The sequence below is a fragment of the Bombus pyrosoma genome, linkage group LG15, assembly GCF_014825855.1.
Source record: "Bombus pyrosoma isolate SC7728 linkage group LG15, ASM1482585v1, whole genome shotgun sequence".
Classification (NCBI taxonomy): domain Eukaryota; kingdom Metazoa; phylum Arthropoda; class Insecta; order Hymenoptera; family Apidae; genus Bombus; species Bombus pyrosoma.
Genome location: NC_057784.1, coordinates 7,396,996 through 7,414,401, shown reverse-complemented (window position 1 = coordinate 7,414,401; position 17,406 = coordinate 7,396,996). Strand labels below are relative to the sequence as shown.

The following is a 17,406-nucleotide window of genomic DNA, read 5'->3' as shown; positions in this document are numbered from 1 at the left end:
TTATTTGTCAAATTAGCTACAGGGAAAAATGTATAACTAAGCAATGTGATCAGAAAGACTTTTGTTTCTATGTTGCCATTATTTTTATTGTTTATTTTATTTATTTATTCTTCGCCCATACACCGTACGTGTTTGTGTATTTATTTCCAACATATAAACCATTACACAACCAGTACTCCAAATACAAACGATGTAGCCATTAAAATGCGTAATTAATTGTTTAGATGGCTTGAAAAATAGATCGAAAATTGCAGTGATTACCGAAAAAAAATATTTAAAAAATTACTATTCACAGTTACTAGGTAGCAAAGAGCTTCGAAAATAGGGTAATTATTTAGAAAGCTGCCAGCATCTTGGATTTCGATGATTTTTTAACGCGTTATCGGGCTGATGATTCTATACAGACAGAATTCGCTGTTGTGCTACCGACAGTTTTTCGCAAATATGTCGAACGCTAAAAGAGTCCGACGATAACACACAAAGGAAAAAATTGCTCGAAATATCGATTTCTACAACGTTTACAATTAAAAGATCATGGAAATCCAAGGTGGTGGCAAGTTTCTAAATAATTATGGAAGATAGAACAGGCTAGAAAGGCAAAGAAGATTTGGTAATCCTTTTAATTTATAATTTCTGAAAAGAAATTTTAAAGCGATATAGAAGAGAGCGTAATTGAATGTTATCTTTGAAAAGTAGATCATAGCTTATTTCGCAATTTCGTTTCTATATATTTTTAATCGATAATTAAATTCGAAATTGAACTTAATTGAAACACCGAAAGAAAGGTGCGGTCTTGTTTCTTTTGTTTGAGAATAAACGATACCATTGGTTTGTCCTCTGCATTATCGAAGTTATCTTTATTGATATTGCGTGCAAAGAAGAAACTACGGGTATTACACGAAAGCATCAGCGTTTTATCTTATTTATCGTAAAAGAAATTGTTCCTGGACGATTAAAAGCTATGGCAACTCAGCGACGTGACTTTTTCGTCTCTCTTGATCGCAATACGATATTTGCAAATCCGTTTCTGGTCATAAATTTGAAGATATCGTTCCCATATGGCAATCTTTATCCGTGATACAACTGTTGCGAAATTGCGGTTTGCGTTTCGGATAACTTTTTGTCATCGACTAAGGCTGTCTGTTCGTTCCTTTGTTTCAAAGAATTCTCGCGATTAATCTGGAATTTAGTCCAGTTTTGATTTCACCTGGATCTTTGCTCTGTGCTTGTATGAAACTTTATTGTCATATTTCCTATCCATCGGATTATTATAAAAATTTATACGGCGCTGTGAATAATCACAGACTCAAACGCATTTTCTGCATTATTTGTTCAATGTTTCCAAGAAACCGCAGATCATGTTTGGATATGTTAAGTGAAATTGTTTTTGTAAAGTGTAAATTGAACGCTATAGGATATCAGGAGATGTTACTTGACATTTATTTTCGACAATTATTACATTTCATAGCCGAAATAGAAGATAAAAAAACAAGTTTTCAACAAGACAACGCTCTTATTCATACAGCCGCTAAGTATAAAAGGTGGTATCAAGATTTCGGAATGGAATTAATATCATGGCCAGTATCCAGTCTTCATCCGCTTACGATCGAAAAGCTGCGAGGAATTCTAGCAAGAAAAATTTACGATCAAGAGAACCCACTTACGGAGGATATCGTGGAACTCAAAAAAAGAAAAAGATAAAAAAAAAAGAGAATGAAATCTGCGAAAACGGATATTGAAAACGAAAGTTTAAATAAGTTAGAGGATAGTGCACAGATTAATAATAGCAATAAAAAATAAAATCCACTAAACGGTAAATGAAAACTTCACGATATTCTGTTTTTATATTTACATCATTATATAATTAGTTATGATTAATTAATTATTTATGTAATTAGTTCGTTCACGGCCGAGAACGTAATTTTGAAAGAGAATTTCATTTTTTCTAGACATCGAAAGAAGAAGATTTTTGTCGTATCTTCAGCTTTATTTGACATTGTAACACGAAAAACGTAAAAACAGTGTAGAGTTTATAACTATCCATAGTGCTGTATTTTTATGAATACGAATAAAGAAATGGGATTAAAACCAAAATTTTCTTCAGCTACTAGAAATCATGATTGTTTTTTTTTTCTTTTTTTAAGTTTTTATGTGTTCTTGCACAATTATACGCAGTTTGTACACTTTTGTAGCTTTAAATTTCTCGCAAATTATCAGATCTTCGTCTTTGATCGTCAAATATGAATCGTAGCTTTCTCCAGTCATGACAAACTTCGTTTCTCGTTTTACCTGACGCGATACGTTCCCTAACAATTATTTAGCTGTCGTTGGAAATCAATGATTCGCGGAAATCGGAATATATTTAGAAAGCACGTGAAAACGTGGCGGACCGCCATTGAAAAGTCTCGCGTACTCACGGAAAGGCAACGTCTTACGTTCCCTAAAAGAAGAATATGTCACGCCGATGACGTCAAACAAAAGAGGGATCGACCGTACGAGCCCTCGCAGCCGACCAATGGCACGTTCGTTCCCTCGATGAAAGCAGCTGACTGTTGCGTTGCGTCACCCCTTAAAGCCTCAAAGTTTCAGGCTTGAACGAACACACGCGTGACTATACTTAAGCGCGCGTGTTTCGATGGAACGTGAGAGACTGCACGATGTTTTTCAGTCGATGGCATAGTCGAACGATTCTCTTACCAATCGCATACAAGTTTTGCAGATGCAACTAATATTATAAAATTGAACGAAATCCAAAATTTGTACGTCTCGAGGGTTGAAACAAGTACGTAATTTGAGACTTTTGTGTGTATACTAGCAGCCTTTTAGCTTACGATTCATTCCGTTTCATCGGCAAGAACGCCTGTTAATCTTCAACGAAGGATAATTTTTAATAGGATAATTATCTCCAAGCTCGCTATTAATCCTCTTATTTTCATTTCTTGTCTTAGATTGGAGTCCCCGAATGTATATGACATGCTCTCAAAATATACCGAGGCCCCTATAACGTTCTATTTTAAAAGATGTTGATGTTCGAACTCTCCCTTTCTTACCGCCCAAATGAATTTATAGCGCGTCTCACCTTTATATTCGTCTAAGAAAAATAGGCACGAGATCCTAAAACCGTCATTAGCAAGCATCATTCGTATTCCCATGAACTATCAGGTGTCCACATTTATGAGGATTAACTGGAATTTTCAAAAGTCAATGTTACAGACAGGCGTGATAGGAAATTTAGATATGGAGTCGCGATTTCGGAATTCGACGGTAGAATTGTTCACGAACATTGGCTTTCGCGTTGTTTGCCAACATTGCGCAACTGTATCTCACTAGACGTGGTTCCGTTTATGCGGAAGCTTCTTTTGGCGCGCAATTATTCGAGTAGCGACTTTTTCTCGCTCGGGGGATCAAGAGAACCGGTTTGAATGAAAGGAAACGTTTAAAGAACACGAATCTTCTATGAAAAGATATTCTCGTTAAGAATGAACATTTTGAAAACATCCTCGCGAGTCTCTTCCGGAATAGCGGAACATTATCTAGAACGGCTTGTTTTGGTACTTTGTGTCTTCTTGTGGGAGATTTTATCGAACGAGAAAATGAAAATCAACTTGCAAAAATCTCAGGAATTTTTTGAATACAATGATAAGATACGTCGAAACGAAATATCGATAAGAATAAGAATTATGTACATTATGTCGATTCTTAGTATCGTTGGACTGTGTGAAGCAACTCAAATAGGTGAACAATATTTGTTTATAACAAAGCAAAGATTCGTTAATAACCGGCTTTCTACTATGAGTTTACTTTTATGAATTACTTCGTGTGTCTGAAAACGATATCGTAAATGTTGAAGTGGTCACCACTTCTAAGAAAACTCTACATCTGGTCTTTTTAGTTTTCTCAAGCACTGAAGCCATCGACAGCGTACAGACAATAGACTGGGACGAAGGCAGGTCATAGACAGTAGACAGGCGACGATGGCTTCGGGGTTTTCAGTTATAGGGAAGCTAGAGTGCGGACCTGGACCAGCTCAAATTATATTCCCACTTGTACTTACACTTCTGTATTAAAATATATTTTTTACTTTACAATTTATCCACGCGTTACTCTGTTCATACATCTAATAACCTCGACAGTAAATGGTAAATATTTCTGAACGAAGCATATTGTTCTTTTACAGGTCACTTATTTCAGACAAAAATGGGGTAATAATATCTTATACGAGGGAGACCATTTACACTTTTATTATATGATAATGTCTCACAAACGTTACTTGTCTTTTTAAAGAACATTAGAGAAGACCAACGATTTTATATTTATGGAACATGATGTTTTTATACGTTTCATAAAAAAGGGATGTTTATAACGCAAAGACAGAGTCTCCGATGAACTAAAAGCTCTCATTTACGCCGTTTCTTCGGTAGAAAAGCTTTATCGATCCTAGAATAATCGTCCGACGAAATCCACACGCGCTTTCTGTGCTTCGTACTCGTCTGCTCGTCAGCTCGAAAACCAAACCGCGCTTCGAATTTCGTCATACTGCAACGCAGAAAAATTATCAAATTTTCTCTTGTTTTATTCTTGTATTGGACAGTGAAAAACACAGGATCGGCATACAAATAAAAGAACTTTGGAAAAATGCGATAACGCTAAGGAAATAGAGTATCATTCGTCCACGCGACACCTGTCAACGAAAATTCAAGAAAGTTAATTTTAAAGCGTCGATTCAAAAATATCTTCCACTTACATCAGAGGGAATCTTCGCTTCGATGTAACAATTAATAACGAGTTTCCATCGAGTCGACGCCGAGAAACTTGCTTATAATCGTGACTTGGAGGAACTTCCTCTGCTTGCACGATTCATCGCAAACAATTTTCAACGCTCTGCACCGCCTACTTCTTCGTACTCAGCATCATCGATCGACCATCGAATACACGTCGTCGTTCAGGAACGATTCTGTCACTATCGTCCCTATCGACCCATATGTTTGTGCTTCGTCAAACACACCTGGAAAGAATATGCGCTACGCCACGTGGAAGCCTCCATGTGTCATATAAAAGCACAAGATAATGGACAAGAAACGATGGAGAATGCTCGATCGATCGAATGACAACGAGGCTTTTACCTTCGTAGGAGGACCATTTGTTCCTTTTCCGTTTTATCAGCTTTATCAGCTTTCCGATCGGTCGAACATGTTAGAACTAACGACGACGTAACGCAGTTCAATTGTGCAATTTCCACATATAAAATATTATAAAACGTGTATTTCTTATATAAATATTATATATTTAGCAAGCTTGCTTTACGAACGTTGCACGTTCTGAACGTGTAATAAACGCAAATATATAGAAATATATTTCATGAAATAGTAATTGAACGAGAAATACCTTGACTAGAACTTTTGGTAACGTCGCTCTTGTTCCTTTGTATGTAGACAAAACTCTAATTATAGAGGGTTAGAACAAATATCGGAACATTCGACGTATCGTGCATCCGAGTACGGATATAACGAACGGAAGTGGCGCATCGCGTGTCCGCTAGAAACACAGTCTCCAGAAGATAAACGCAAGCTGCAGCTCGAGTCGCTGCAATACGCAATGGAAGAGCGGAATGAAATACTCTATTTGTTGCCAGCTACATGATATCGGTACAATGAAACATAAATTGACTGGAAGATTAAACGAAGTGAATTGCGTCGTTATTGCTGCAAAGCTGTATCGCGTTACCGCGAAGCAAAAGAACAAACACGATGGACATAGAACCGTGGGACAATTGTTGGATAGATCGAAGAGAATCAACGACTTTTATTAGATAGAGCGCAATGCTCAATACCATGCAGTAATATTATTGAATGAAGCAGTGCACGATCGAGTACTATTGATTAATGAAAAAGGTAGATTGATCGAAGGTACTCGAGTACGCTTTTGTACTCGACTTTTTATTACAAATATCTTGGAAACGCTGCACGTGTTATCGTATTTGCGTAATCTCAATGCTAGAAAGTTTATAATATAGCGAATAGAAATTGAAATTGCTTCAATCGACGTATCGCTGTGTCGATAGCATCGTTCTGCTCGTTTCTCTATCGATTTTCATCGAAGAAGGTAGTTTTCCGATAAAACAACCATGAAAAAATAATATCCAAGTTAAAATATCTCTAAACGGTGTAACTTTTTAGCGAATAAGCTCGACAGCTTATCCGGGTTTTAAGCGACGTTTATCTACTCACAGAATGGTAAGCCGGTAATCATTTTACGACGCTGTTTCACGATATATTTCATCCGTGTTAAACGATACACTAACAAAGAATATATTGAAAGATACGGAATAAACGAAAATGAATGCAACGAGGGCCCTCAATTAAAAAGACGATTAAAAAGCAATCACTCTCGATGTTTCTGTTGCTTCGGAACGAGGATACGGAGTAGAGATCTTGTTAATTTCACGGATTAACCGTAAACGATATAAAAGAAGAAAATGGTTTATATATAAATTATGCGATGAAATACCGAGTTAAGCTCGCCGAAGAATGACAATGATTTCATATTTTTTCGACGAAGATAATGCACGTGTTGGACATTAAAGTCGATTATTTTTTAATGTATTTTGCAGTAACATCGTATCATATCTATGAAAAGGTCAAACCAGATGTTCGATGCCGTAAGGAAATTACTTTCCGAAGGAGTAACGATTAATAGTAATTGGTAGGCGTGGAAAAATCCGTCCCAGACGTGGAAGACGCAAATTTGCAAATTTTCGCGTAACACGGTAACAGAAGCGTCTTAGATTCACGTGATGCAATCAACGAATTTGTGGGTGCGGAATCGAATGACTTTTTTGCCCTTGAGAGGACGAGCCTCCATCTCGCGCACGGCACATTCACCGATAATGTTGGGTCATAACGGAGTGTGCGAACAAGGGGAAATTTACCCCTCTCTCGGTCCCCCCACTCTTTACATACCCCACCAAAGCGGTTCTTATGCAGCGTCGTATCGTGCGCCACGGAACCCGCCGCTACAATTGACGCAAGAACCAGCTCCATTTTCGTAAGAGGTCTCGCTGTTGATTGCAGTTAATAAAAGGCGGAACTGATTCATGGAAGATTGTGAAATTAATACGTCGGCTTGTTTGCACAAAGATATATTTTAATCCCGATATTCGATAAGGGAATTATCATCGTAGAGTATGATAATGCAGTTTTGAAAATTTGCCCGATGATGATATAAACGACTAGACCAATGAATTGAAACTTTCGATGGCTTAAATCTTATCGGATATAAATATCGATACAAATCATGGGAATTAATCGATCAAAGATACAGTGTCGATATTAATTTTTTATCGCTTCGTAGGATCTTTCGGAACGAAAAGAAAGGGTATTCCCGGAGGCGATGAAAAATTTGCTTATCGCGGAAAATAAGGAAAGATTCGATTATCGCCTCTGCATATTAAAAGACTTCTTAACTCGTCGTGTTGATTCGTAAATCTGTTTATAAAGAAACGCGAACATCGTACTCTACTTTGTACGTTGTTTCACATGCTTGCAGCTACAGGCTGTGTTTTCCATTTAAACGAAGCTTACGCGTGCAAACGACGAAAACGAATTATCGACAACTGTTAAAACAGATCTGAAATGAGCATTCTAAGCTGCCGCTTGCTACGATTTCCATATATATATATATATACACCGATGTTAAAACTAGCAACGTTCGACAATATTCGACAACATTCTCAAAAGCATCGAGTGACATTAACCTCCGGTCGGAAGCAATTTTACAATCATTATGGAATACGATTTGCCTCACAAATACGAACACGCCGAGTGACTATAACGTGCGTGAGCACACACAATCTGGATGATGAATGACGTAAAATTAGTATGGCGCGGAATGCGGGTGCAAAAAGATTCGTTAATCGGTAGCGAGGAATCCTGGTGCATCCGTCACTGGGCCGTCGGTCTTCTGGATGGCCTCTTTTCTCCCCACCACTTGTTCAGCATGTTCGTCCATGGAAGCGTAGGTACGCGCGTGGAACAGACGTGTTCGTGCCAGTAGTCGCGATATAAAACTCGTGAGATACGCTGGTAAACGACAAATCGTACGTGACTATCCGAACGAGAACGCAGTTACACCGACGCGCGTGTATGAACTCGTGCGTCTGGAATCCACCGGAACACGGATCGTGTATAACATAGAAGAGAGAACCGGATTCGTGGCAATTCCTCGAAACGTATCGTGAGCTCTTGTTCCATCGTGCTTTCTCGCCGGGCCGTGCTTCGAAAACGCGTTAAACACGAAGCTTCTAGAGGGCCGTAGCTCGGGGTGCAACAGCGAAGGGAGGGCAATGAAAACGTCGACGTTATCCTCCAGTGACATGATCAAACAGGAGGTGAGCCAAGACGAGCATCGTACGCGAAGAAGAATGGCTCGTGTAACGGAAGACGAGGCCGGTTCTCGTGTCGATCGATGGAATTCCTTTAACGTGTATGTTTCTACTCGTCGCGGCTCGTTTTATGTAAAACATGGATAAAGAAGAAAGAATTGTGTAGAAGAACGCGCTTCAGATCAAGCATTTCGTTTCTTTTTCAAGTCGCTTTATCGTACGTGACTTGTCATCGCTCGTTCCGAAGCTTGTTCCGTAGGAACTACGAATAGGAGTGCCGAGGTTGTACGGGTTGGTTCGCGCGTAAAGGTTAACAGAGATCGGGAGCGTGTTCGACGAACGTGTGATGAATGCAGGAATGCTAGGACGCGACGCGTGACCGCCGCTACGGCGGTTAATTAATTAATCGATTAATGAGCAAACGCGTTCAATTACGTAAAACGCACGACGCATAATTATGGGTAGAGTGGCTGATAAAAAAGGAATACGCGTGTTCGATTGTATCGACTGATAAGTAATTGCACGAGTCATATTCGCGAAACTACGAGGCGTCCACTCGATCGACAATGCCGACTGTCACATAGCACAGTGCGAAAACGAGTTTGCCGAGAAGTTTACCGCCGCTGGCTATTACCCAATACCGTTTCCATAGAGCGCTTCAGGAGCGTGACAATTCGGTGCGCCTGTTGTTATCGATTATAATGATCGTTGACGGCGGAGAAAAAGGGAAAGTAGCATGCTCGATGATACCTGTGAATGCAGCGTGTATATTTAGGATCGATAAACGCACGCGATTCTCGATACCTGTGCCACGTATCGTGTCGGACGATAAGCCTTTAAATAATTTATGACCGAAAGAAACGATAAGCAGCTTCGAACTTTGTCGAAATCCACTTTACTTCTTTCTCTTGCGTCTGATGATTTTACGCGGTAAATTCGGTGGAAATTCGCCGATGCTCTTCGCCACCCACGATTGTTTATTCAGATAATAGAAGCTCGTGTTCAAGTAGGTAGGATTCAATGGGCTGAAGTTTATTTAATCGGACATTAACTAAAATTTCGTATAATTTCTGAAACTATTCACCACGAGTCTGCGGGTAATCTGACCGATTATAATTATCGCTAGGGGGGGGGGGGGGGGGGGCAGTATCTCTTAAAATTTTTGAGTATTTTTAAGTAATTTTAAAGAGATGTTTAGCATCTCTCCTTTCCATCGAGTGGCAGTGAAATACTCGACACATTTGTTTATTCTACGTACATATGCACACAGATATACAATAGTGAAATGTTATCTCACCGTTGCTATACTAAATCACTTCCTGAATCGAGCTACTGACATTATTACACATTGTGTTCAGCGAAACGATGTGCACGATTTTCGAAACACTTGCGATAACGTAACAAAAAAATATTTCGAACAGTTCGTTTCGAAAATTTCAGCTATGAATTGCAATATTCAAAATCGTCAAGGAGCACTGCTTTCTGTAAAAAATTAACGTCACCTTGACTTTATCGAATGGCACGATGCTTTCTCGATTTCGTAGTATCGTAGCCGCTGTCAAGACGAATTCAACGACCTACAATACCATGAACTTCGAAAGACCTTGAGCTCGGAAATCCCGAATTCATCGTTTACGATAGGAAGATTAACGCGTGAAATTTGGTTCAATAGGGCGTTAGATCTGACGTCTATAATAACGTTCGTGACGTTAACCAATTGCAAGAGAAAAAATGAGCAAAGTACGATATTGGTGCGACTATGTCTCAATGGGTGTCGTTTCTTCATGCTTCAATTTGCGATCGCGCTATATCGTTTCCACTTAATGAGAAATATTCTCGCAAGTGGACACTTGGATATTCCATTGGGAGTGACTATCCGACTATCTGATGTAATAGCCAACTCGGATAGTCGCTTTCAACGCAATGTCCGAGTGTCCACTTGCGAGGAATACTATCAAATGCTCGACATTAGAGAACGTTTGCTCTTCGAAGTCGGTTTCGACGACAATCAGCCATTCAACGAAATAAAATCTTGATCCTTTAACGTTGTTTCGTAAATCGAGCTGAAACTCAGAGTCGATGGATATATCTAAGTTTAGACAAATAAGCGACAAGTAGGAAAGAGTTTCCGAGAAGTAGCGACTGCAACGAACTTGACATCTTAGGTGAAAGACTGTTCGATAATCGAAACTCTTGACCGTGCAACGTGTTGCATCGATGCACGTGTAACGGTTCCGGTTTTGTTCGGTTACCAAGCGCCGTCTTCGCGGAAGAACAAATCGTAAGAGACGACGCCTCCGGAGAGCCATGTCCAAGCGTAACACACAGGCGTGTAACGTGTTCTCGCGAAAGAGGTCGTCGCGCTTTCGATAGATGTTCTTGTCCGGCACGGCGACCTTGACACTTCGGCTATGCGACGCACGATACGCGACAGAAATAGCCGGTATACGAATCGAGTCGATCTGCAACGTGAGATGAAACGTAAAATCCGTTTTTGGTATATACGTCACGCGAGTTTCGTGACAAATTTCGAGACGTCCTCTTATTTTTTGTAGGCGCGAGGAAAAGATAATCCGCATGGATGCATAAACGAAGAATCGATCAGATTCCGATAACGAGATTGTTAGTGCTGTGTTTTCCGAAGAAGTCAGCTTCGATGTCTCGATACGCCACGCATTTGCATACGGAAGTATTGCGTAAACATAGCTGTGTAACGAGTATATGGCTCGGTACATCTCGGTATGGCTGTACCACGTGCATTTATACGAATCACTGTGCGTTGGCCTTTGGACATTCTTCCTGTAGCGTGCATGTGGCCTGTGCATATTACATGTACTATACCATTCATTCATAAACAGTCTTATTGGCTGGCAGGAGGGTGTGTCAGTGACGTCACTGCCAGATCAATGCCATACACGCGGAAAAAGGAAGAGGGAAACGGCGCGTCGTAGGAAATTGGCGGGAATTTCGAACGTGCGGGTGCGCGACAAAATAGGAACTATATGTATTTATATCACAATTGGGCCAAGTTGTGCGGAAACCTACCAATCCTCGAAATGACAAAGAATCGATCACGCGCAGTACGGATCCCATAATTTCGAGATCTTCATTTTGGAAAAAATTACCAATTCATAAAACGACTTATTAAAACTATCGTGTCATAGTTCCATTTTAGGTTTATAATTATTTTACAGAAAGCTTCCAAATCACATGTTAATTACGCGTCATCGTACTATTGAATAAACCGTTAAAAAACAATGCAAAACAGCGACAAAGAAATAAAATATAGTCGATAGAAAGGAGGCTACTTTTCTGAAAATATTGAAATCTTCGTACTAGATTTACTCGATTCCATATCACCGAGGATTGACAGCTTTCTGCGTAACTTAGCCTAATTGATATTTACATACTTGATATACGATTTGGAGTTGAACTATTAATTTTCGAGTACATTTATCAAGTAGATACGCACATGGGCTGTGATAAACCGGTGATTTATTGCTCTTCTAATCGTATCCGATAAATATGCGGAATTTCGTGATGCCGTATCTCCCACGAATTAATGATTTGAACTGTATCATTGCTCGCGTGATTAGATGAAAGGTATACGCGATTATATCGCGCCGTGGCGAACATAAGAAATTTTCACTGAAATAACAATCGCAGAATATGCAATAAATAATAGAATGTATAGTTTTTGCACGTAGACTAATTCTTGCCCGTGTTTTACTATCTTTGCAGAGTCGAGAAGAAAAAAGTATCTTCAAATTCGTAATACCTACTTGCTCGTCATAATGTACAGATCGTTGATACTTGATATTCATGTTGATATTCATCTTTTTTAATCTTCCGTAGATTTTCGATTTATAAGTAACATGTTCCTCCTTGTTACGTAAAGTGAGTACTCGAGTGTTATGTGACGTAACAGCGTCCAATATCACTAAGATCGTCAGAATTTAACTACCTGTTAGATTCGACACCGTATTAGAATAAATTGCGCAAGCAAGTTTCGTACTTCTTTTTTTTTTAGATAGTAGTATAGTATAACTTACGTAATATGATGTTCGCTCCAATCATATCTTTGATTCTATATGATTGATTTGCAACAACATAGCACTTATTATATTTCGCATTCATCGATGATGCTAAAATTCAATATTCCTTTTCTACAATTCACGATCATAAAATTTTCCATAACGATAACGTGGCCATCGTTCGAGTTATTTAAAACTCATTTTCCTTACACTCGTATCGATATCGCTGTGTGTTTCAGTATTTTTTCTTACTCCTGCTAACTACCTCGCAAAACATGTCGTAAGATAGCAATTCACACTGGTCTAAGAACTGTTACATTGCACTTGAACTCGACGCGATCGCGCGCTAATGTATTCCTATGATCTCAAATGAATAAGCAATAATCGTGAATAGAAATCGTCGTCTGAAAACTTATTAGGAACGTCAGTTCTAGAATGATTTCAGCAAATATTGAATTTCATACTTGAATGTCAGCTCTAGCGATACATTCCGATAATTACAGACGTATTTCTTTCTAAATATTTGATTAAATTATTGCCGAACAATCGGCAAATATTGAAACACGATAGAATATTGATAAAATCTTACAAGCTCGTATAAATAATCATATTTCGTATCGGTATATTATAATACGATAATACGATTACAATGTATGGCGTACCAGCTAAACGCTTGATACTTTCACTGACTCAATGACGCCTTGTATACCTGCTAACTAAAACTTCCTATCTACTCTATTTTCGATCGATCGTTCATGAACCATTTATGAAGCGGCGTATCATTTAATTGGATTATATATTATATATATATATATAATTCACCAAAGCTCCGTATGCGTGTGTACGTACATATGTATGTATGTGTATGAAGAAAGAGAGAGAGAGTGCACCTGCGGTGGATCAAGCGACGAATCACGTGGAAAGGCGCTTTAACGACACCGACGTTCATCCACATTGACGTAAAATCGTCAAGGTCGATCGGAATAAGAAGAGTATGTAGTACTTACATCTATGCGCGTTTGATCTCGCTCGAGATCTCTCACGTGCGAACTGTTTACAACGCGATTATCGAGCGTAAAATCTCTGTCAACGAGTCGTGACCCAACTATTGTAGTTCGTTGTATTTTTCCTTTCATCGGCTTTTTCCTACCGTAACGAGGAGGAATTGATGAAAATCGACGACAGGTTAAGATCAGGTTGAATGGAATCGAATTTGAAGATGTATAGTTTTAGCGAATATTTGGCACGTTCAGGATTTTAAATGGAACCCTTGCAACGAACGAGCATCTTTGATACGTAGCAGTTAGTACCGAGCTAGATTTTGTAACAGCAATTTGTACGACGATATCTCAACAGTTTTTGCTTGTTGGCACTTCGTACATCGTAGGTTATCAATCGTAACATAATGAACGTTGATTGGTCAATTAATTAAAGAATTACTTGCTCGAATAACTTTATTTGCTGATATTAGATGCTTGAAAAATGTCGTGTTATGCAAGTCGGGTGTTTATTTCTCTGTTTGCTTAAAATAGATTACCATTTATCCGACTGACGTTTTCCGTTGAAAAAAATATTCAACAGATCGCGTTAATGGAAAGTTCAACATATTTTCGTCGGGAATATTAAATGACCGGTATGCGTATTAAATGAATTTCGATCGTGTGATAAAATTCGAAATTACATAAATAAGTTACAATTTTCGTGACAATTTATACAAAAAAACAAGGAAGTAGTAGAGATAAATTTTCAGGCTTTGGCACCGTCCAACGGACTGCGTTAACAACACGCTTATCTATTTCAAGAATTTGACTATTCTATATAGTGATTTAGTTCAGATATAGCGATTAGTAAGTGATTTAAAACTTCAAATTCTTGTCTCTGAACCGAAGAACAAAGATATCTGAGTAAATTTAATGTACGAGTTAAAAATTATAGTTAAAGATATCGTGATAAATTATTATAATGAGTCGATATTACTATCCTAACGCTTATGACAAATTAACCGTAATATCTAGAAGCGAAAAAACTTTTGTATAAAAAGAAGCATGCAAATGTGGTAGTAGGTCGAAGGATGGACTTTTAATCAAAGTTCACGTCGAATCTTCAAACGATTTCGCAAAGAAACAACTATTTTCTTGAGAAACGAGTATCCCATTGTAGATAACTAGACTTTCTCTTCGATTTGAAAGACCAAAGTCATAGTATTTGTGGCTAATTTCGTCGTTAGAAAATAGTTCCCAATATGCACAAACTTGGTCTCTCTTTAGCTCTAAACATTGATTAAAACAGTAAACTTTTGAATTGTCGAAAGATACGATCTTCCAGAGTAAAGAGAAAAGAGAATAGCGCATAAGCAGCTTGGGCTAGTTATTATTTTCCTACGACCGAGTATGGCAACGTAAATCTCCGACCTATTTTTAAGATTCGAAGCACAAGGTTTACGCGAAGTTAGACGCGTCGGAAAGCTAAATTGACCGACAAGCGGAAAGAATAGAAAGCGAAATGTAATCATACGATTGGAGTTATTTAAATTTCTACGCTAGAAACCTTAAACTTTGCGCGGAGTTAAACGTGTCAGGAAATCGGAGCGAAACATATCCAGAAAATTTAATAATAATATTTTCGTACTGAAAAGTGACAAACGTTAAGAAGAACTTGTCTCTATATTTACAAAGCGACTCATTTTAATCTTTAAACGCTTATTTTTTGCAGTCAGTTCTCGATGACACGGTCGAATGTCTAAATATTTTCTGACAGAAGTCTATTAAACAGGTACTTCATTCTCGGCCCTGATCCTCTCGTTGTCACATCGTACACTCTCGTCGACTCTCTCCTCGATATCCGTCACTCTTCCCATAATCGTCCGCGACTATTGTTCCGACCATCCATATTTTTGTACGCGCATATGGGTGCTCGTGAAACCATACAAAAGTGCACAGTAAATCGCAGCAGCATTCTTTCGACTGGATAGTCGCGAACGCACGCTCGTTCTTCGAAATAAATGCTACTCATAGAATGAAACAGCTTTATTCCGATTTATACGTACGACTGACGATTTGCGTTTCAAGACGCGTTTAATATTCATGATATGTACGAAGTTAATATTAGTTTGATATTGATAAGTACAGCGTTGTCCCACGAACTCTGTTCACCCGGAATATTTTCGTTATTTCAAGCGATGCGTGAAAATGTCATTAACGAAAGTTGAAGGATTCAGTGAAACGCATGATATGGAATTATTTCAAATAACGAAGATATTTCAGGTAGACGGGGTTCCGTGGGGCACGCTGTAACAGAGAGAAAATTAGGGAGAAATACATTCAATTTCTGGCGTTACTATGTTAAGGTGTAATTCACAACTAATATTTAGAGGAAATCTTTTTTTTTTCAAAACAGAGTTTCGTACTCTTACGTTATTTTATATCTTCGTCTTATTTCGTCGCGTAAAATCGCCCTGTATATGGAAGACCTATCGAAGGTCAGCTCGTATCAGGGACCATTGTTATACCGAAATCGATAATCAGTTTCCATTTTCATTTATCACAGATAAGAGATATCTGCAAGGATCTGATCCTTTCCAACGAACAGCTCCATATGGTTATGCAAAAGTTGGACGATGAGATAAACAAAGGTCTATCGAAGGAAACGCACGATCAGGCGATTGTGAAATGTTTCGCGACCTACGTCCAAGACCTTCCCGATGGCAGTGGTAAGAGGACACGTATATCTCTTATAATCGATAAGAAACCAATTTACCGTAACGAATCAGAATTATTGGAAAGTTCAAAAACGGAGAAAATAGCTACTAATCCTATAGATCGGTTGTTCTGATTCGCGACGATCTAGACTTTGAAGAAAAATTATTTAAAAATTTCGATTCTCAATGCAACAGGAAACTTGATATTTCTAATTCCAATACGAAGAAATATTTAGTCAAAATCAATCGTACGAATTGAATTATTAACGATTTACAGAGAAGGGCCACTTTTTGGCTTTGGATCTGGGAGGGACGAATTTCAGGGTGCTCTTGATCACCTTGGATCACCAGAATTTCGACATGAAGAGTAAAATCTACGCCATACCACAGAGTCTCATGTTAGGAACTGGCACACAGCTCTTCGATCATATAGCTCAGTGTTTGGCATTGTTTGTCAAGGACCTGAACCTTCACAACGAGCGTCTACCTCTCGGTTTTACGTTCAGCTTCCCATTGTCTCAACAGGGGCTGACCAAGGGTTACCTAGTCAGGTGGACGAAGGGTTTTAATTGCAGCGGTGTAGTCGGCGAAGACGTGGTTGCTTTGCTCGAAAAGGCAATCGCAAAAAGAAAAGTGAGTGCTTCGTTCTACTTTAAAACAGTTGTTCAATCATCGATGACAAATATCTTTATTTTTTTTTTTAATCACTTATCATTAATTCAATAAGTTGATTCTATATCTTGAAACGTTGCAAGTTAAAATTCTACTTCATAAAGATTCTATTTTCCAAAAACAACGAGGATAAGACCTCAAACTTACGAGTTTATTAGTGAGAATATATAGAGTACGTTTAAAAAAGCAGAGAAATCATAGGTTCTAAATCGGTCAGTGATTTCATAACAATCGCGTTAACGAGAAACGAGAGTCGAAAACAACGATAAGGACAATTGTTGCATGAATACATAGCTAATCGTAGCTAATTGCAAAACCATGCTAATTACGATGTATCGTACAGGACGTGAAAATCGAGGTATGCGCCATTCTGAACGACACCACTGGTACTCTGATGTCGTGTGCTTGGAAAAACAGGAATTGCCGTATCGGATTGATCGTCGGTGAGTGACGAATATTACTTTTCTTTCCATTCTTACCATTCACAAACAGGGAAAAATCTAATAATCAATTTCTTCTCCCTAAATGAAGATATTTAAAATTCCTCTAATGAAAAGACACCGAAACTTGCGGACGTAATATTACCGTGGATGAATTATGAAACTTTTCCCCCATTAAGATAA

The 17,406-nt window shown here is 38.5% G+C and overlaps 2 protein-coding genes and 1 long non-coding RNA gene across 12 annotated transcripts in view; 1 reads left to right on the top strand and 2 right to left on the bottom strand.

Annotated features, from left to right (window-relative positions):
- LOC122575620 overlaps positions 1-15,951 on the bottom strand; it is a 29,943-nt gene extending 13,992 nt beyond the window's left edge. Inside the window, exons 1-4 of one of the 5 annotated variants that reach the window (XM_043744797.1) lie at positions 12,433-15,951; positions 12,163-12,344; positions 11,853-12,028; positions 9,492-11,197 (exon numbers count right to left, since the gene is read on the bottom strand). In XM_043744797.1, the coding sequence (XP_043600732.1) occupies positions 10,261-11,197; positions 11,853-11,854 (939 nt within the window). In that variant the 5' untranslated portion in view covers positions 11,855-12,028; positions 12,163-12,344; positions 12,433-15,951 and the 3' untranslated portion in view covers positions 9,492-10,260. Of the gene's footprint in view, positions 1-2,417; positions 3,186-9,491; positions 12,029-12,162; positions 12,345-12,432 lie in introns of those variants that run through there. The other 4 variants (XR_006319484.1, XM_043744795.1, XM_043744796.1 and 1 more) reach the window with 4 other exon arrangements.
- The window catches only part of LOC122575617 (hexokinase type 2), a 34,573-nt gene that overhangs the window by 14,260 nt on the left and 2,907 nt on the right, over positions 1-17,406 (top strand). For 2 of the 4 annotated variants that reach the window (XM_043744790.1, XM_043744788.1), the window contains exons 2-4: positions 15,961-16,123; positions 16,389-16,744; positions 17,127-17,226. In XM_043744790.1, coding sequence (XP_043600725.1) covers positions 15,961-16,123; positions 16,389-16,744; positions 17,127-17,226 — 619 coding nt within the window. Of the gene's footprint in view, positions 1-8,081; positions 8,482-15,960; positions 16,124-16,388; positions 16,745-17,126; positions 17,227-17,406 lie in introns of those variants that run through there. The other 2 variants (XM_043744791.1, XM_043744792.1) reach the window with 2 other exon arrangements.
- Positions 4,051-7,889, bottom strand: LOC122575622. Of its 3 annotated transcripts, XR_006319488.1 has the most exons (3): positions 5,124-7,889; positions 4,745-5,038; positions 4,051-4,681 (listed from the first exon to the last, which is right to left on the bottom strand). It is a non-coding gene; the product is annotated as an uncharacterized LOC122575622 (long non-coding RNA). The 3 variants fall into 3 exon arrangements; XR_006319486.1 differs by having other exon boundaries at positions 4,745-7,889; XR_006319487.1 differs by having other exon boundaries at positions 4,051-4,536; positions 4,745-7,889.